Here is a 20,515-nt window from a genome sequence, read left to right as displayed (position 1 = left end):
ACCCAACCACTTCCCTAAGACTGAAAGAACGAACCCGGCCTGGTGTGGGACCGGTCGCCTTTGGCTACAGACAGATGGCTTCTTCTCTGGGGCACTCTGACCGCAACGCAGGCAACAGCCGAGCTCTTGGCATCGAAGGGCTGGGCAGGACTAAAGCCATGTGGGAAGTCCAGGGTTCGGCACATGGCCTGACTAATCAACAGTGCCACGCATCGGAGGCAGCACCTGTGGAGCGAGCAACCCTTCCCCTAACTCCCCCTTTCCCAGGTCGCTTGATGGTTTCCGAGGAGCCGGTTCTCACCACTGCGTGCCTCCGCTTTTATGTGCGTCAGCGGGAGAAGAGTCAGCGAGCTCTCACCTGCACCAGCCCCCAGCCTCCCAGGCAGCGTTGGGGGTGTGACCTGGCGGGACGCTCCGTGGCATGGCTCTGCTGCCGTCTAACTCCTGCTTTGGTTGCGAAGAGCGATGCTCGCAGCCCCGGAGAGTCTGCCAGCCTCTCTTGGCTGGTGCGTCCCATGGGAGCGAGCTCTTGGATAATTCCTGGCTTGTGCGGGGGATGCTGGGAGAACAGCCCCTCTCGTGTCCCAGCGGGTTTTGGAACCGGGCTTGGCAACAGACCAGGCCCTGAAATGTGACTGGGATGGAGTTAGAGTCAACTACATCCTGCCCTACGAGCTCAGAGCTGGGGCAGCATTCAGGCTGGTCCTGATTTCATCTGTGTGTCTCCATGAGACAGGGCCCAACCCTGCCACCACTGAAACCACTGGCAGCAGGACTGGGCCTAAAGGGCCATGCCAGATGGAAGTTTCCCACACATTATGCTTGGATCACTCATCCCTGCTGTCTAGCCTGATTACTGGCCCATGGAAGCTTGAACCCTCAGGGCTACTCCCTGGGCTGGGGGCTCCAACAGATCAGTGTTAGCAGAAGTGAGTCTTGTCAGACACGGGGCTGCCCGCACAATCTCCCATTAGCAGGACCAAGCCATGCTCTCGGCACCAAACCAACCTGCTGCTTGACAGTGCAAGAGTGCCGTCCTTCAGGGCTTTCCTGCTGCTGGCACAGCTACGGTGAAGGATTTTTATATGCCACCCTCCCCCACACCCCCCATCTTTTCCTTTCTTTAAAGTTGGCTGTTTTGATGCTGCAGGAACCAGGCTAGTTGCTGGGCACTGGGCTTCAGGCCACATTCACCAGGACAAATATACATCTGGCCCTATTCCTTGGGTGTTTGCAGGACACTTGGCTTGGAACAGCCAGTGCCCCAGAGCAAGGTGTCGAGGGTCCCAAATCCCACTGAAACAGCCTCGACACTCCCTTCCGAGAGCAGAGAGCTTTATTCCTTCATTGTCACAAGCAGTGTCAGGGAAGATGCAAAACGCGCACAGACACACACTCCCCCCATTTAAAGCAAACCTCATTTCCAAATGTCTATACAATAAACACTCTGGTCCTATTTCCATTCCAAGCCATGCACATTCCACTAGGGCAAGCTTGGGACTCTTGGGAATCTTCAAAGAACAATGTGGTCCAAGTGGTCTTTAGTTTGAAAGCACACAGCATCAAAGGGAATTCTCCACACGGCTTTAACATGATACGGAATTGCTAATCTGGTTGCAGAACCATGCACTGTGAGACCAATTAGTACAGCACTCAGCCTGTGCTCAGTATGGACCCAGGGCAACTCTGGTGCGGTCCTCCGCCTCGCCAGAGGAAGGATGGGGATGCTCATACCAGTTCCTACTCCCAAATCACTCTCTTCCCAGCTAAAGGAAACATTAGCTAAAGAAGTGTCTGTAAAACGCAGAAAACTGGAGATAGCTCGTGTCATAGTACATTTGTCAGGGATTAGCTCTTCCTCCAGCTAATTCAGAACTACAGCAAATGTACACGCTGCTCGAGAGGAAAATCCATGGACCACCTCCTACGGAAAACGGCAAACAGCCACAACGTCACGTGACACATGGTTACAGTCGCACCCTGGTCAGTTCAGCCAGCAGGGAGCACGCAAGAAGCTTCTCTTGAGAAAGAAGGACTCTGAGACGGTCCATGTAGGGAATTCAGGATTCAACAGAACAGTGCAGACTCTGGGACTAATCCTGCAGTTCTTATGCAAACCAAACTGCCATTGAGGTCACAAGTTGCTGAAGCCCATGGGAGTTCTGCCTGAGTAACAACTGCAGGATTGGGGCCCCTCTGACGCTACTTACATGAATACTAAATTGTTTCTATTCAGAGTCCCTAGTCTGCCCAGTAGAATCCTGTACTGGGTTCAGCCGGGGAATATGTGTTTCTTTGTTCTGTTTTATAGCTCTTCACCTAGCCATCACATAAAATGATTACAGGCCTCTCCCCAAAGTTTGTCTTGGGCTCAGACAGGTTGGGCTCAGTTCATCTTGGAAATACAATGGGTCCCTCAAATAATTAACTGAGCCAAACAGCCCTTGTCAAGTCCTCTGGGGCCGGCGCATGTTTGATTGTCCCCTGCTGTCACTGGAGCTGCTTCTCAGCCAGCAATTCCCTCTATGAGATGGACCAACATCCCACCTCAAAGAGGATGCGATCGCCTTTACCTGCGACTTGAGAGCCGTGCGGGGCAAGGGCACGGAGGCCCCTGCCTGCTTCTGAGACAGCGTGCGCTGGGCACTGCTTGGGGGGCGCTCAGATATCAAACATCTCCGCCTCCTTCTCTTTCCAAAAGGAGAAGCTACGGTCTATGTAGCGACAAATGTCCTCGTTGCTGAACTCCCCTAGCTCGGAGACTAGCTGGATGGAGCTCTCCCTGCTCTTAGGGGCAGGGGCAAGGCCCAGTTCATCGGGCGCTGGAGCGGGCTGTGGGGCATCACTGACTAAGCTCTGGGAGGATTCCTGATGGAGCAGCAGTGGAGGCTGGATTCCTGCTGGGAGCTCTGGTTCCGCTGCGGCCGCTGGCTCCGGCTCCAGGCTGTCCCCAAAGAACTCCTGTTTGAGATCTTCGAAGCCATCCAGCCAGTCCCGCTTCCCGGCCTCGATCTCCTCCATCACCACCTTGTGGAACTGGCGGATGAGCTCCCAGCTGTGGCTGCCCAGCCGGTCAAACATCTCGTAGCACAGAAGGTGCCGGAACTTCCTCTCCTCGCGGCTCATGCTCATCTCCAGGAGCTGGAAGTAGCCCAGCATGAAGAGGTCCAGCGTCAGGCTGCCGTATGCTGCTGGGGAGCCACAGACGTGCGGCAGGAAGTGCTCGGGCCAGTACAACATGCTAGCACGGCTCAGGCGGCGGATCTGCCGCGTCGGGACCTGGCTGATGATGGTTCTCCAGTGGGCGATCAGCTTCCCCACCACCTGCCTTTGCTTCATGAAGTACAAGAGCCGGTCATCCTCGCTGGGTTTCTTCCCGGTCGCCATGGGGAGCGGGGCGCTGACCTCTGAGTCGAGCGTTTCGGCGAGCCCCATTTTCCTCTTGGGGCGAGCGTGGCTAACCGACTCGGTGAACGTCCACTTCTTCCAGTGCTCCAGGAAGAGGTAGACGATCCGCTCCTTCCGCATGTCGATATAATCCTGCACGCAGCTCAGCTCCGTCTGCACGGGGAGGCTTCTGGTCAGGTGGTCGGCACTAAATAGGGCCTCCCCGAAAGGCTCCGTGGCTGCACTCTGTGTCTCTGTGTCTCTGGAGGGCCGGGGCCCAGCTTCGCAGTAGGGCAAGGGAGCCTGCTCTAGCGTACTGGGTGGCTCTATGCCATCCGCTGCAGCATCTTCGCTTAGTGCACTGAACAGATCGCTGCTCGTTATATAATCCTCCTCCAGGATGGGCTCTCGGCCGTAGCTGTATGGCATGGTTCCCACAGGCAGGGACCTCTTCCGCTTGTACACCCTGCTGGACACAGCCTCCAGCAGCTGGCACTGCGTGTGCAACTCATAGTTGGCCTTCAGGTTCTTCACCGACACACCATATTGCACAATCTCCTTCTCCACCTCCTCCCGAGTGCAGCTGAAGGACTGCGATCTCCCGATGTTAGCAGAGCCCTCTTTTAGCGGTGCTGCCTTGGGCGAGGTGCTCGCGGCCTGTCTCGTGTGCTCGGATGTGTCGGGGCTCACCATATCTGCCAGGTTGACTGCCTTGCCCCCAAGCATAGCCAGGAGAATGGCCATGCTCTTTAGGAGAGTGGAGATCTTGCTGCACCAGGCCGGGAGGTCATCGGCTTGGCCTTGCATGCGCTTGGGGTTTGCCGTGAAATGCTCCTTTGCCAAGGCAGCAGAGAGTGGGAGGAGCTGCTGCATTTCGTGCTCCAGCTGTTCCAGCTCCGTCTCCACCTTCTGAACTTTGTGCATCACTTGGAGGCTCTCGATTTGCTTCTCAATGCGGATTATGTCCTCCTCAGTCATCAGCTGCCCGAAGGGTCCCAGAATGCCATTGTGTGCATGGGAATACCTCCAGCCTTCGTGATTGTAGTAACTCCCGGTCCCAAGCTAAGGCAGGGGGGGAAAAAACATCTCCCTCAGGACAGAGCTCCACATTGTCCTTTCTCTGCACACGCTCTAGACTTTACATGTCCTTAGTGGTGTAATGGCAATGGGCAGGCTGGAAATACTGAGCGCAAGGAGAGGGCAGGGGAGTGTAGACAAAGGCAGACGATACAAAGCAAATGGAGTGAGGGAATGAGGCTGGAGGAGAGAGCCTTACTGTTTGCATCGCGCACGCTCTGCTGGAGAGAGAACTTTGCTAAGAATATCTTGTTGCTAGTCCCTGATCAAAGGATACAGCAGCAGATGCTTCCAGGAACCGCTCACTCATTACACCACTGAATGACCATGTAAGACATTTAAACCTGCAGTATCTTCTCCGTATGAAATGGGAGAGTTGAGGGGTTTGGCTTTGTTCATAAACCTCCCCTTGGTCCTCATTTTAAAGTAGAAAATGGCAGTTCTGTCCCACTGCCCAGCTTGGGCGATCGTTGGTTCGGATGGAGTGGGTACCCTCTACCAGCTGTTAATGGCTGATACGTGATCAGCTTTCAGCTCCGGTGACAGGCACAGCTCATATTCGATAGCCCCGCATGTGCTAAATACTGCAGTTTAAATGCATCTCAGAGTTGACCAGAGCACTGCAAAGAGCTCAGCCTCATGCAGAATGCTTCAATTCATGCAGAACTCTCCACAGCACACACAAATCTTAACGGGTCAAACGTTTCTGAAGGGAAGCAAGTCCTCCGTGTGAACAAGGCACGTATTGCATGCCCAGAAGGAAAACACTGGGGACTGGGCTTCGGCCTTAACAAACTGTGTCTAAACGAAAATCCAAGCCCAGAAACCAACTGGAGAAAAAGAGACTTTTCAAGCTGACAGCTCCAATAATGCCTTGCACCCCCAAATCACTGACTTTTAGGGTTACTTTCTAACAGCGCTGAGATGGCCTGGCTGGAGGGATTGCGCAGTGGCAGGGTTTTATGGTAGGTTTTAATGGATTTCTTTAGAATGAATCCTTCACAACTGACCATTTACACAGCTGTAAGAGCCCTGCCAGGGGTAGGTGGCTCCAGCCAAATGGAGCTGACATCAGAACTGCTGAGATCCATTTGAGCAGGAATCTGAGGAAGGATGGCTCCCCATGAGGACCACGGGCACAACCAGGCCGAGTCCTGCCAGGATAGGCTAGCAGACCGTCCTGGCTACTGACCCGGCTGTGAGCTCCCTCTTTTCCCGAGTCCAGCTGGCATGGCTGTTGCCAGGTCACTAGTCCCTTACCCAGCATGCTCTGGCAGCTCCTACAGCAGCGCTGGGGCTGAGCCGTGGTCCCAGTTATCTACCCCGGAGCCCGTTCCATTAATAAAAAGCTTCCTGCTGCATCAGTCAGGGCTGAGATTTCTCAAAGCCCACTAGCTGCACTAACCCCCATTAACCTGGATGGGGGCCGTGCGTGGGACACTGATCAATTGTCTGGTCAGCTTCAGAAATCTCCGACCAGCCTCCCTCTTCAGAGAATCCAGACGGAGCAAGGCAACGCACGCTGTGCCAGGGTGTGGGGAGCCCCGTGGTGGGAGTCGATACAGATGCTGTGGGGTGCAAACCCTCACCACACTCCGGTGGGAATGTCGCTGCAGTGGAGGGAGGGGCCCAGCTCCCCAGGGCTCTGTCCAGCGAAGGCGGATGTTCATGCAGTTGGGGGGAGGGTTCTTTCCTTTCGCCAGGAGCCAGATTGCTGCTGCTCATTCTACTAGTTGGACTCCTCCAGAGGGACCTGCGCTGTGGCCGGGTCTCTTAGGGTCTGGCGCTGTCCCCATCACCTCACCATTGTACTTGAGCTATTGCGCCTCCCATGCTAACGAGAAAATCCCGAGTCGATGCTGTGGAACACCCACCTCATCTGCAAAGGTCTTAAATACGGGTTGACCTCGATACTTCCCCTGGCCTCCCTGCCCAGTCTGTTTACCCACTTTGCTCCGCATTTGGTTTCTGCAACGAGCCCAGGCTGACATGAGAGCGAGCGTCTCTGCAGGGCTGAAAGCAGCCGCTCACTTGCCTCTGCTCTTGGACAAAGGTGTCAGCCAGACTGCATGTTCCTTCCGCCTGGGGCTGTCTCTCATGCTAACATGCCTTGAACTGCAGGTGGCTCCTACGTGGCCCTGCTCTGGTTCTCCAGGACATGCCAGCCAGCCTTGCCTTCCATGGATCCTGTCTCTGCAGCCCTTGGGGAACGGCAGTCAAGAAGCAGCTTAGCAAAGACTGAGCTCTGGGATGGTTTGTGGCTTCGGCTTGCCTCTGGGGAGGTTTTACATCACAAAGCCTTCTTCCCGCTGTAGGGCTTCCATGGCTGCCTGGAAGGACGGAAGCCTGTCTGGGTGTGTCAGGAATGAGTGCACACCTAGTGTGGCTGCTTGGGCCCTAGCGCAGCAGGGTGTGCGTGGGTACAGACAGACTGTGCTGCACAAGTGCACCTTGGCCTCCCGCTGTCGTACCGAGCCTCACTGATGTACTCGCTGAGCGGTTCCCCCTGGTGTGAGCAAGGATGGCATGACCCATCCCTTCGCTGGCACCTGAGCCAGAGCAGGTGGGAGCCTCTCCACTCATTGCTGGGGGTGGCCCCTCTGGGCCTAGGTGTGGGGGAGCCAGGCTGTCGAGTCAGACCCCGACCCCAGCACTCTCTGATGAACACCCTAAGTGAGTGGATGTGATGGCGTACCAGCTTGCAGCTGCTGTCTGGGCAATGCTGCGTAGAATGCAAGATGTGTTTCTGCAAGTGCAAAACCCTGAACTCCTGCCTATAGGCCCAAGGGAAACTGGGGGTTAACAGGTGGTTTATGGGTTAGACGCTGGGCTGTCTGCTTTTCCTGTAGCCATTGAGATAAAGTCGCAGGCGCTGTTGGATGCCCTTCTCTACTAGCTGGTCACGCGTAATGACTCCTGCTTGTTTAGCTTTATCAACACTAGGAGCTGCTGCCTGGAACCAGCCTAACCTGCACCAGGGCTGCTAGCCTGCACCAAGCCTTGATGATTGCCTCTCCCATAATGCACTTTGCCGGCTGGGAGGGATGAGGGGTTTTTCCTCTACCTGTCCCAGAGGCCCAAATCCTGCCCTGTGCAGCCCAGCTGGCCATCCTGTGTTTCCCCATCCCGCTTTCTGAGTCACCCTGAGCCGCCGGGTCCAACCCAAGGGCGGTTAGAACGGCTGCCTCAGGCCCCTCTCGCAGCCTCGGCCCCGTCACAGCACACGGCAGGGGATGGTCACAGCACACTGCACTCCAGCACGTGGAGGGCCCCCCTCCCTCTTACCTTGCGCTTTTGCTCCTCCTCTTCCTGGATCTTCATCTGCAGCTTCCGCACCATCACCTGCCTCTTCCACTCGGGGATGGGCCGCCCCTGCTCGTCGTGGGTGGGGATCAGGGACTCGATGTCCAGCTGGCTGGGCTGCCCCGAGGCCATGAGCGGCGAGTTGCCGTTGATGACCGGCTCAGGGGAGCTGGTGGCCCAGGGGACGGAGGCTGTGTCGGGCGTGGTCGGTGGGGTGAGTGTCCTTGCGGGGGACAGGGAGGAAGCTGCAGTCTCTAGCTGGATGGCAGAAAGAGGAGAGGGCTTTAGTTCAGGGAGTGGTGTGACACAAGGGAGATGCTATGTGAGAAGGCGCTCGCTCCGAGAAAAGCTACCCCTCTCCCCGCGGGAGGGAGCCCAAGATCCTGGTCATCCGTGGACTCCCTCTGCCCCGTGCTGGCAGTGCTCAATTTGTGCTAGGGCTTGCTGGGGCTGAGCCCCGGCACCTCTGGGCCTGGCACTTCAGAGTCCCAGCACCTCTAGATTTGCTGTGTAAGTTATGAAAGTTAAAAAATTGCTTGAGTCCTGTCCCCTCTGTCATTACAAAGTAAGTCCGGTGTGTGGGACTGTGACGAAGCGGGACTGTTCTTAACGTTTCCTCTGAATAGTGTGGGGGTGCTTCAGTTTCCCCTAGGCAGTTCTTAAGTATCTAGGTGGTGGGGTAAGGGTGTATGATCATTGCAGAGCCCTAGAGGGCAGGTGTGTGCAGGGGTCTGGACACAGAGAATGGCTGACACCCTGTTTCCTGGCCACTGATGGCCTGGGCCCTTCCCTCCTGCAAGGTGAGAGCTAAAGGGTTGGAGAACAAAGGAATCAGGTGACCTCCTGGCCCGGGAAAGGGACAAAGCCCAGAGGAGGAGGGGCTGGAGGAGGAGTCAGTTTGGAGCTGGCTGGGACATGGAGTGAATTGCAGATGTGGTTGTCTGGTTCACTGCCCCCCAAAATGGACCCAGCTGAGGGGTCCTGTTCTCTGCACCTACAAGCTCTGTGTTAGACCATGTTCCTGTCGTCTAATAAACCTTCTGTTTTACTGGCTGGCCGAGAGTCCTGTCTGACTGCGAAGTTGGGGGGCAGGACCCTCTGGCTTCCCCAGGAGCCTGCCTGGGCGGACTCGCTGTGGGAAGCGCAGGGAGGGGCAGAGGATGCTGAATGCTCCGAGGTCAGACCCAGGAAGGTGGGAGCCGGGTGAGCTGTGTGTCCTGCAGACAGGCTGCTCCCAGAGAGGAGACTTCCCCAGAGTCCTGCCTGGCTTCATAGGGAGCAGTTCCCGAGCATCGCCCGGGGACTCTGTGACAGGGACATTCTGTGCTGGGGAACCGTGGGGACCAAGCCCCTTCCTCCAGGTGTCTGAGCCATTCCGGAGAGGGGCTGAGCTTTGCCATTCTCCTCCCCTCGCCCAGCATCTGTTGTATGGGGCAGCGCCTGCCACTCGCTCGGTGCTTGTACAGCGCCTGGCACAGCAGATCCTGGGGCCTTGGGGTGCAGCGTGAGACCCAGAACTGAATTCTACAGGAGGGCTCAAACAGCCCAGGGACAGGAGCCTCTTTCCTGTCAGACCTGTTGAACCCGTCCATGCGGAAGCCTCACAGCGGACCCCGGCCTCAGGCAGCCCTGCGTCTGGGGGCCAAGCCAGCTCCGGGGGTGCTCTGGGGATTCCCCACCCCAGCACTCCCTAGGAGGGCTGGTGTCCCTGTTTGAACAGCTGCTCTTGGCTGGGGTAAGCCCCCTTCTTTGCTGGGTGCTCGGCTCCCGGGGGAAGGTTACATTGACTCCTGGCCAGGGCGCTCTGTGGGGAGGGGGCTCAGGGGCTGCGGGGGGGGGGGGAGGCCTGCCATTGCCTGGGTTTTAGCACGGGAGTACCCAGCCCATTCAGGGCAGATCTCTGCCCATGACTCCCCAGGGCTGGGAGCAGCGGCTGTCTCCTGTGGAAAGTGCCCTCCCTCCTGGACCCCCAGCCCCCCCTCCCCAGCGGCTCCCTGCTTACAGCACAAAGCGGATCATGCTAAATTTTGCTGAGGATTCCAGCTGGTTGTGACAACTGCAGCCAATCAAATTTGCCGCCCTTAATTAAAAAGTTAATCCAGTTCCTAACCCAGCTCCCTGCCCCGTGGAGCTGAGCGGGGCCCGAGTGGAGTGGGGCCAGCCAGTCACCTACATTGGCCCCTGCCTGGCCGCTGCCTGAGAAGACAGTGGTGAGGCCTTTGCTCTGCGGAGTCGGCTTGAGGCTCTTCCCAGCCTTGATCTCTGCCAGCAGCTCGGAGTTGTCACCGGTTGGGGACATCATATTGAACGACTTGGAACCTGGCAGGAGGAAGAGGGGATGTGGTGAGGAGACTCACAGCAAACTCACCCCAGGGCTTTGCTAGGCCTGGCCCCCCAGAGCCTCGAGCCAGCGGATGTGGCCCCAAACTGCACCTTGGAGCTCAGCAGCTTCGGGCCACTTTGAACAGGGGGAGAGTAATCGCAGAGTCAGGGGCCCTGTGGGCAGCTTCGCTCCAGGCCCGCTGCTGCGGCTGAGCTCCCCTGCAGCAGGACGGGGAAGAGGCATTGCCCACGCAGGCAGCTCCCAAGCACCTGGGGCATTAGAGGTCAAAACCAACCCTGAAAGTGCGAGGCAGCTGGCACAGGTCCCAGAGCTGCTGCATTCTGCCTGCTGATGGACGGCAGGGCCCAGCCTTGCAACAGCTGAGTCTGGGTACAGCCCCCGGCCACAATCAGATGGGAGGGAAGACACGCTCTGAGCCATCTGAAATCACCTGGGGAACCTGCCCACCCTGAACTCTGAACCTGGAGATGAATCACCGTCTAATCTCAGCCATCTCCTGCAGCTGCTTCCCCTACACCTGCCTCTGGCTAAGCCTAGCGCCTCGGGTGCTTTGGGCCAGCTCACCCTCAGCTCAAGTGGGCTGTGCAGGGCAGAGGGCTCAGGAATCGCACCCCTGCTGGGTCCTCAGGAAGGGGTTTTACTTGCATGGGGTGTGGGCATGGTGAAGCCAGGCAGTGCTCTGCTGCCCCAGCATCATCCTGCTCTGGGGCCTAGGGCTCTTCTGGCCAAGTGGGGGGATGGTTCCCCCAACTGCCTCCTCACAATGTTACTGCCCCACAACGGAGATGGCTCCCTGTTGCTCTGAAACGACCCCGAGCCCCAGCGGGGCCAGCGCCCAGGCATGACCTCCAAACACCTCCCTTTGGGGTGTCCTCCCCTCTCCCCAGGCTGGAACGGGGACTCTCTCATGAATTCCTTTCCTTGGCTGCTCCTATTGCCAACGCGCTGCCCCTCGGAAATGCAACTGATTCTACACCAAGTGCTACAACCTAATTACTCAGCAGACAAGGAAAATGAAGTTTAAAAAGATGCTCACATGTAGTTAAAGCACAGCACAGTGGGGTCTGGGTTAATGACTGGGCCCCCAAACACCACAACAAGACAAATCATGCAGCTCTCGGGGCTCCCGGAGCATTCCCCCCTCCCGCAGAGGAATATCCACAGGGGAGAAATCTCCTCTTGCCCTAGTGAAATCCTGGCTTCCTAGATCCAGAACAAGTGTGGCCCCAGACAATTACTGGGAGGGAAGGGTCCTCACTGCTCGGGGTTGTTTCAGAGCCACAGGGAGCCGTCTCTGCTGTGGGGCAGTACTTGGACTCAGCACTGGGAAGTCTGCAAGCCTTTCAGATACCAGAAAACACAAAGCAGGAAACCAGACGGCACCACCTCCTCCAGAGTGCAAACTCCACTGAGTCGCCAATGGGCTGAGTGGAGAAGGAGGCAATCAAAGGAAGGAGCTGGCTGTGTGCTGCCCTTAGGACCCAGAGCTCTTTCTGTGCCTCACGAGCTGATCCTACAGAGCCTGCGGAAACACCAGCATCTCCACCAGCATCTCCACCGTGCAGCCCCCTCCCTCCAGCCCGCGAAGCAGGGCTCCGCCAGAGAGCTGCACACCCTGGAAATCGTTCGACAGCCCTGTTGCCTTTGCGGCAGCAGGATTTCCCTGTCTTGACTGGTCACTTCTGAAATGAAGCCTCAGCAGTAACTCTGCAGCCAAAGTTAAAGACGTACTGGCTAAGAATAAAACCGAGCACACTCACACGGGAAGTCAGGAAATGGACCCAGCCTGGCAGCCAGGGGCAGCCCGGTTCCTAATGGCCCCACGAGCGCTGAGCTCTGCTGGCAGGCTGACTCAGCAACGGGCTTCTCTTTTGCCAGCAGCACTGCCGTGCCACTAAGCCCGTGCCCCGCGCCCAATCCCTCGCTACCAACCCCATACTTGCCTTCCATGTGTGAAGCAACAGTCAGGTAAGGTTAAGAAGGGATAAAGCCGGCAGCTGCGGGGTCAGAACAAGGTCAGCCAGGTAAGCCCAACTTTCTAGTGCTCTTGAGCTTCACTGAACAGTGAAATCCAGTCTGAGCGCAGCCCTGCCAGGGCCAGGCTAGCCCAGAGGAGAGCAGGGCCACCTGGTGCCTGAAGATGCCTGTCTGGTTGGTTGCTGGCGGTATCTACAGAACTATTCTCCCCTTGCTGGGTGCATTCAGCCCCCACAAAGCAAACCTTCAGCATACACGGGAGATGAGTTTGCCCTGCAGCCAAGTAGCCCTGTTTCTATAGGACGATCTGATCATCTAACCTATCAGCAGTACCTGGTCCCACCGCTCTTGCAGGCAAACCATTGCTCTACAGCAGTTGGAAACACTAATATTCTGTGCGAGCTAAGAATTCTTGCTGCTCTTTGCAAAGACTTGCCCTGTTTTGCTTTGTCTACGGCTGTGCGTATTATGCAGCCCCAATGCTCCAGTTGACAAAACTCGCCAGCCCTTTTACCCACCATAGGTCCTGTGCCACGTGAGTGGAGTCTCCTAATGAGCCGGTATGTGGCAAGGAGGCAGAGTGCTTTCCCAGCTGTCCTCCTGCCGGAGCGAATGAATGGGCTGAAGCGCGTTTCCTTCTTGGCTGAGGCTGCGCAAGTGGACAAAAGGCTGTTTGGCTTTAATGGCCCACTTGGGAAAATGAAATGTCGTTAAGCGTCTGCTGTGCCCCCCAAATCCTCCTGGATTCAGTGGTAATAAGACCAAGCACTGAAAGGCTGCCAAACTGTAAACAGTAATAAGCTGTTGATGGCAAAAGACATGGTGGTATTCACGTGTCCAGCTAATGCTGGCCGTATGAACATGCACAAAGGCTCCACTGTGCAGTCTGCAGGGGATTCATCTTAGAGCTTTTAGGGGTTTCCTAAGGAGCCAGGGCTCGAACCAGCCCAGTTGCTGCTGCTCTTCCCGATGCAGCTCAGCATGTGGGCCATGAGAGCTGCACCAGGCACCCCAGTCATGTACCGACAGCACTGGCTACACTGAGCGCCCAGCCCTGGGGCCAGCCGTTACTTTGCAATTTCAGTAAAAGGGACGGTCACGCTGATTTCCTCACCCGCCAGTCTGACCCTGCTGCCGTCAAAGGCCCTGGCACAGCGCCTGGACTGCAACGCGACCTGGATCGTGGCCCCATGCTGCTACCAGCATCCAAATTACTGAGGCTGATGGCGCACTCAGGGAGGGGTTTTCCCTGGCTGCCAATGGCAGTTTTACCACTGATTTCAAGGGGAGCAGAGTTGGGCTAAAGCCGAGTACTTTGGAAAACCCGACCCTACTTGTGTGTGTTGCCATCCTGCTCTCTCTCAGCCCGGGCAGTGGAAGTGGGACCTTTGATGTGTTTCAATGTTGCAAATACTTGTGTTTGTTTAAAACAAACTATGTCCCCTGCCATTTACTCCCCTCCCACTTCTGGGCCTGGCTAGCTCAGGGGAAGGAGACTCGTACAAACTCTCAGTGAGGGGCCGAGGTGCCTGCCTGGCCCATTCAGGCTGGACACGGGACAGCGAGTGCCCAGGTCAGAGCTCGGCTCTGTTTCCCCAGAGCTGGGATGTGCAGTCAGATTGCAAAGGGGTCCTGCTGGCCCATTGCAAACACCCCTGGCAGGTCTGCTCTGCCCTGGGGCGCCCCCAAGCTGTGTGGCCCTGGAGGAGTGTTAAACTGTGGGGTGTGGTGGGGAGACCCTCACAACCAGGCCGAGTCAATTAGCACAACTGGGGCCCCTGTTGGGGTGCACACAGAATGGGCCCTGCGGCCTCCTCCTTGCCACTTGCTGGGGTGGGTGCTGGGTCGGGGGGGCCAGGTCCTGCTGCCCCAGCCAGTGCTGCCAACCGCCGAGTTTCCAGCACTGCTGACTGTCCCTTTGGAAAGGGAGCATGGCAGTGCAGCCCCGGGTAAAGGTGGCGGAGAATGGAGTTTAGGTCAGCCGACCCCACCACACCCCTGCGTCACCTGGGGAGGGACCAGCTCCCGCCAGCGTCCGAACCCCGGATCCCGCGCAGGCGGCAATGAGCCGGTCTCTGCGCAGCACACACAGAGCTTGTTAGCCAGTCAAAGGGAGTTTAATAAACCAGGCTCTTGCTGAGCCCACAGCCCCCAGGCATCGGAGAGCCCAGAAACCCTCCTGCCCCAGAGCACAGCTGCACCAGCCGGCTCCTGCTTGACGAATGTCCAGCTGCTTTCAACATGTTGTTTGCTTTCCCTGGATGTGTCAGCACCCTAACCTTGCTCAGCCTGGCAGCACATCACTTCAGTCAGCACAGAGTTAGAGCCAGCAGGGCCCACCTCGGCCAGCTAGGGCCTACACCGTCCCGAAGGGATCAGACGGCAGCTCCTGGGACGCAGCCATCAGCCCCCACCCACCGCAAAGCAGGACAGATTAACCAGCCAGCGCCCGGTCACCCACTGCCAATAAACATGCACACGAGCTCTCCTAGCAGCTGTAGGCCTGCCCCTGGGAGCTGCTTTGGGTTTGTAGGAGCCAAGTGAGGGCTCTTCCCTCCAGGCCAGCCGCTTCCTCGCCCGGAGGACAGCGAGGACTGCCCCTCTCCATGTGGTGCCCTGGAGCTCCAGGCTGCTGTCACAACAGAGCAGCCTCTGGCATTAGGCAGATATTTCCTGCTTGCTGCTGCTCCAGCTTTTTGGGGTTCCCGCCTTTCCTGGGCCAACTAAACTCCCAGAGCCAAGCTGCTCTGTGTGTGTGTGGGCCCACTCCCAGTGATGTGAACGGGGCAAGGCTCCTAACACACGCCTTGCACCGCCGAGTCCAGGGTGAAGGTGTGGGCTAGGAAATAAACAGCTCCAATACGGAAGAGGGAGACCAGCCCCCGGCTGGTGATTAAACACAATTATTTTCATCTGGACTCCTGTGCCCCGCCTGCTAAAGCTCCTTGAGGGAAACTGCCACGCCAGGGGAGCTGGAGGGGGGCTGTGGTGGGAGTGGAAAGGCCGGTGCCAGGCACAGGGCCTTCTCTCGCGCACTGCACAGCTGCTCATAGTAGCAAGGCTGGCCACTTTAACGCCAGCTCCCAGTGCCAATCAAGCCTAACATGGCACGAGCGTGTGTCTCTCTAGTACGGTGCTAGGGCCCCTGACTCTGCCTGTCTCCTGCTGCATGGCAGGGGGTTAGTCACCTGGTCCCCCCGGACAGAGACCATAGTGGTACCAGGGGGCTGTGGGACTAGCAGCCTCAGTAGGTGCAGTCCGTTTCCCCAGGCGCAGCAGCCAGCTCCTCGTGCCAGCATGGGTCTGTGGTGCAGTGCCAGTTACCCTGGCAGAGGAGCTGCCCCCGGGGCCCTTTCCCTGGCAGCAGGTACCTGGCATGCTCACAGTAAAATGGACACTGTCCTCAACGGCCCATGACGTGTAGCGCACAGCCAGGGCCATGGCCCACCCTGGTTCCTGGAGTGGGGCTGTATCCAAAGGGGCTGGGGAAGACATTCACGGCCAGAATGAGAAACTCTCTGTCCTTTGGCCTCTGAGGTGAATCCCCCCCGATCTAGCTGTGGCTCCTGTCAGCAGCTCTGGAAGGGCCAGTTTCACAGCAGAGGGGATGCTACTCATCGTTCTGCACCCACGTCGCTGGCTCTTTGGGCACAAACCACAGCCCCTGCAGCAACGTGGGAGAAGCGGGCACGTGGACGACTACCCGACAGGTCAGTAAGCAGGTCCTCAGTTGGACCCAGCTTGTAGTTGTGGTGACGAAGTGGGACTGTTCTTAATGTTTCCTCTGAATAGTCTGGGGGTGCCTCAGTTTCCCCTAGGCAGTTCTTAAGTATCTAGGTGGTGGGATAAGGGTGCGTGATCCTTGCAGAGCCCTAGAGGGCAGGTGTGTGCAGGGGTCTGGACACAGACAATGGCCGACACCCTGTTTCCTGGCCACTGATGGCCTGGGCCCTTCCCCCCCTGCAAGGTGAGAGCTAAAGGGTTGGAGAACAAAGGGATCAGGTGACCTCCTGGCCTGGGAAAGGGACAAAGCCCAGAGGAGGAGGAGCTGGAGAGAGTTTCAGTTTGGGGGCTGACTGGGGACATGGAGTGAAGTGCAGACATGGTTGTCTGGCTCACTGCCCCCCAAAATGGACCCAGCTGAGGGGTCCTGTTCTCTGCACCTACAAGCTCTGTTTTAGACCATGTTCCTGTCGTCTAATAAACCTTCTGTTTTACTGGCTGGCTGAGAGTCACGTCTGACTGCGGAGTTTGGGGGCAGGACCCTCTGGCTTCCCCAGGACCCCACCTGGGCGGACTGGCTGTGGGAAGCGCACGGAGGGGCAGAGGATGCTGAATGCTCTGAGGTCAGACCCAGGAAGGTGGAAGCTGTGTGAGCTGTGTGCCCTGCAGACAGGCTGCTCACGGAGAGGAGACTTCCCCAGAATCCTGATTGGCTTCATAGGGAGCAGTTCCAGAGCATCGCCCGGGGACTCCGTGACAGTTGTTCATGAGACAGAGCCTGGAAAATTGGCTCCAGCATTTTCCTTTTAAAGAGCAGATTAATCTGGAGGTATCAGCTCAGTGCATCTCATCAGAGCTCCCCTCCATCCAGCCTGTAAGCTCCTCGGCACTGGGACCGGATCTGCTAACATGCACAGTGCACATGGGGCTGGGTATGTGCCCAATCCTGCCCCACTGAAGCCACTGGGAGCTTTCACGATACTGGGAGGAGGATCAAGTCCCACATAATGGTCCTTCTCAAACCAATGTGTCATTGGTGGCCAAACTTGATGCCTCCCTCTGAATGTGGGAGCCTTGCTTTACACACAGGGGCTTGAAGCGTGTCTGATAATTGTTGGGCAGTAGAGTTGGGAGAGAATTGCACATGCAGAGTTAGAGGGAAGGGCTGGGTCACCAGCTAGGTACAACTACCCGTCTGTTACAGGAAAAGCCTCTAGAATGGCACCAAAAGTGGTCACTGTTCCATAGGGTTTCTAATCCCCCATTAGTATTATATAGACTCTGCTATGGAATTCTATAGGGTGGCTAAAAACAAGCCTGGAGAAATGATCTCATTCCTTATTAAATGGTACGGGGTTTCAGAGCAATTTCAAGAGAAACCTAGTCACTTTCTCTAGAATCCGACTGCCAGCAGACCTATTAAACCCTATGGCCTTTCTTTTGACGGGGTCTGTCTGCAAGTACTAGCATGGACCTGCACAGGCACGATACCCCCCTGTAGCCACAGCCCATGCTCCCCGTGGAGTCTCACCACTCCATGGAACAGGAAGCAAAAGAGCCCCTTGAGTCCTAAAGCTTGTGCAGAGGCAGCTGGACCAGGTGGGCAGAAAGTCCCTGTTCTAGGGAGCCCAGGGCAACAGAGCACTAAGGCAGCACAGCTCAGTGTTCTAGCAGGGAGCACTAGGCCAAGCGAGACGCAGAGGCAAAGGGATTTACTACCCTCTAAGTGCAGTGAGCGGGCCGTGGAAATGACAGCGGGCTGATGCTGAATATCTAGTTTGCGCCAGAAAATGAAGCACTTATACTGGCGATTGCTACATCACTGCCATTTGTCGAGACAAGGTTATTTGTTAATAGTTAAACACAAGGACTCCAAAGGCTCAGAGACTGAGCCCAGTGACATAGGGCAAAGCTCAGAGGCGTGAGCTGCTGACAAACAGCTGTTCTAACCCAACAGGAGGGGGGCAGTTTCTCATGGTAGCAACAGTGAGTAACTGCCACGAGCTTCGTTCCAGCTCCTGTGCCCTCCACCTGGAAAGTACAAACTGCACCCAAGTCCCCGAGCAGCAGCTGCCGAGAGCAAACGGCTGCATCACTGGTCTGGCTAGTCCACATCCAGAAAGGGAAAATTACCCCCCCAGCAACAATAACCACCAGCTAGCCATCCAGACAGGGCGACGTGGCAGCAAGCAGCAGCTTTCCCACATGAACAAGCCCTCCACCTGCACTAACGATGCATGGACGGAAACGACTCCCGACAGGGCAGCTTGAAGAGGTAACTAGCAGAGGGATGGTGTGTTACTTTGCTATCAGTATTTAAGTGGCTAAAACACAGTAACAAATTTACTAAAACAACTATTCCCCTGACAGCCACATGTAGTTTGCAGGGGTGCCCCACACATTCTCTGAGACCTGTCTTCAGGGTCAGCCCTCCCTGGGGGTGTTTATGCACTGAATTGTACTGGAAACCTTGGGGCTACAGTAAAGTGGCTGCTTAAAGGGGCTGGGGATTGTAGTTTGGATCCTCTGTGCATGTTCCCCTCTCCTGTATGCTGGTACAGTAACCCAGGAAAGTGGGGAGAAGAGATATTCCCTGCTGGGTCCTGGCTGGGCAGCTTGAGAGGGAAGCTGGAATGTGTCCTTGGCCTTACAGAAGTAATGGGAGGCATTCAGAGTTTGAGTGCCTAAATCCCGGTCCTTTCTGGCAGCCTGAGGGTCTCGGAGAAGCAGCTGTTTGTTGCCAAGAGCAGATCAAGCGGACAGGTGCCCTGGGCCATGCTGACACAGCAGCTCCTTGCCCCGAGGATACCAGCAGGGCTCTGCAGCGCCATTCGTGCCCCACCCAGCTGATCAGATTTGTGTGTGCCCCAGCAATCACCAGCGGGTCTCAAGTCATTAAATAGCCCCCATCCTAATGGCAAATAGCATCAGCCTTCCCTGTGGAGGAGAGGAGAATAAACTGGACACTGACCATTAAGGGACTAGTAGAAAGGAGCCAGGGCACTTCCCTTCCCTCGTCCCCCCCCACGCTCTGGGCACTCTGCTGACTTCCCACAGGGATGGTAAAACAGCTGCAGGACTTGGTCTCTTCCTGTGCCCCAAAGCTTTTCCTTCTAGGAGGTAGAGAGAGAAGCAGAGAAGTGCAGTTAGAAGAGGAGGCATTTGGCTCCCACAAGACAGAGAAGAGAAGCAGCCAGCAGGGAGAACAAGTGGGTACGAGCAGAAAGGAGCAATACCACGCAGACCCCAGTGAAGAGGACAGACAAGCCCATGGAGTTAAGGTTAAAAAACGAAACTAGAAACACAAGTGAGAGTGAGGCCAAGGGGGAACATTGCTAGCTGCCACAGAGAACCAACGCAAGGCTGCGTAAATTCATAAGCTGACGCTTACGCTAACGTTTTCAAGTTATTTTAAAATAAAAGTTAAGAAATATTTCCCCTGTCTGCCAGCCTGGGGGTCTGAGCCAGTCATAGCAGGTTCCCACGAATGGAAGAGAGCCTTGAAAGCTGCAGAGTGGGTTCAAGAGGAAAGCGCGATTCAGAGTCCTTGCTGACAGGGCTCACTGCACCGGAGCACAGGTGCGGGGTACTGGCGAGCAGACGCATTTCGGAGGTTTAAGTTAAGTGGCAGTTTGCTCTGCCATTGTCAGTTGTCTCTGGCTGGATTTTGCATGTGTGTCTCTATTCTTAGAAGTCCCCTTTATTCTTCTGTACTGTTCAATCAAAGCATATCTGATCTGCAAGGATACCTTTCTTTAAAGCTCTGTTTGGTTTAATAACGTGCCCGTATTGCTGGAGGAGATTCACCGTTACAGGCAATCGCCTGCACACGCTGTTATTTTAGCTACTGTTTCCCGGGTGTGGTGCAGGGTCTGCCAAAAGTTACCATTAATCCTGAGCAGTTTCTTCAGGAGAGGCGTGAGGGGAGCCAGCCTTTTGGAGGACGAGGAGATCTCCGTAAGTGTCGCCCATGTGACAGTCATGACTCTGTCCCGTCACTAGGGTGGCGGGCAGCAGAAATCCCCAGTGCAGCAGCTCTGCGGCGGGGTTATATAGCACCGTGCAGGGCACACCTACAGAGTAACTGGCTTCAGACAATCTTGACAGCTGCAGGCTCAGGTATCTGGGACACCAGTGGCTTGCTGCTCTTGGGCTGCCAGCTCCAATTGATCACTGCCTCTTAAAGACACAGCCAGACGGGCTGAGATTCGTCATGCGACGGACGTGGGGCAGGCTCTGTGGGTCTGACCCTGAGGCCAGCGAGCGAGCAGAGGGAAAAACATCCCTAATGCCCTACAGGAGCATTGCAATTAACACATGCCAGAGACGGTCACTAGGCAAAGCTCTCCCGAGGCCAGCAAGCACAGGCTCTGTGCAGGTGCCAAGGAGCAGCGCTGGGCTAATCCCCCTTGGGGTGGGTGACACTCAACTCCTGCAGCCCACTGGACGAGCACAGGAGCCCCCAAGGCAGCAAAGTGCCACATGGGGTCACCAGACAGCACCCCCAGGGCACTCTGTGGGCTGATGGATGGTGGCAGGTGCGCTCAATGGGTCTGCAGGCAACCTGGATCTGAGCAACAAGGGACCTGCCAGGTAAGATCAGACCAGGAGCCCACAGGCCCCAGTCTCCTGTCTCCCCCAGGGGCCGGCACCAGCTGCCAGAGGATGGGGCAAGAAACCCCCTAACGGACAATGCTTGGATAA

The 20,515-nt window shown here is 56.6% G+C and overlaps 2 protein-coding genes across 3 annotated transcripts in view; both read right to left on the bottom strand.

The window, feature by feature from the left end:
- Window positions 1-20,515, bottom strand: part of ESPN (espin) — a 78,113-nt gene that overhangs the window by 3,139 nt on the left and 54,459 nt on the right. For both annotated transcript variants that reach the window (XM_073316602.1, XM_073316603.1), the window contains exons 10-11: window positions 9,941-10,086; window positions 7,750-8,025 (exon numbers count right to left, since the gene is read on the bottom strand). In XM_073316602.1, coding sequence (XP_073172703.1) covers window positions 7,750-8,025; window positions 9,941-10,086 — 422 coding nt within the window. The remainder of the gene's footprint in view (window positions 1-7,749; window positions 8,026-9,940; window positions 10,087-20,515) is intronic.
- On the bottom strand, window positions 1,122-4,770 carry LOC140900052 (espin-like protein). The gene has a single exon (XM_073316604.1). The coding sequence runs from the start codon at window positions 4,363-4,365 to the stop codon at window positions 2,662-2,664; it is 1,704 nt and encodes a 567-aa protein (XP_073172705.1). The 5' UTR covers window positions 4,366-4,770; the 3' UTR covers window positions 1,122-2,661.

The sequence above is a fragment of the Lepidochelys kempii genome, chromosome 18, assembly GCF_965140265.1.
Source record: "Lepidochelys kempii isolate rLepKem1 chromosome 18, rLepKem1.hap2, whole genome shotgun sequence".
Classification (NCBI taxonomy): domain Eukaryota; kingdom Metazoa; phylum Chordata; order Testudines; family Cheloniidae; genus Lepidochelys; species Lepidochelys kempii.
This window is presented reverse-complemented; position numbering and strand designations above follow the sequence as displayed.

What these genes read in the sequence shown, in the direction of transcription:
- LOC140900052 (XM_073316604.1), bottom strand. Translation starts at nt 4,365, where the DNA reads ATGACTGAGGAGGACATAATCCGCATTGAGAAGCAAATCGAGAGCCTC.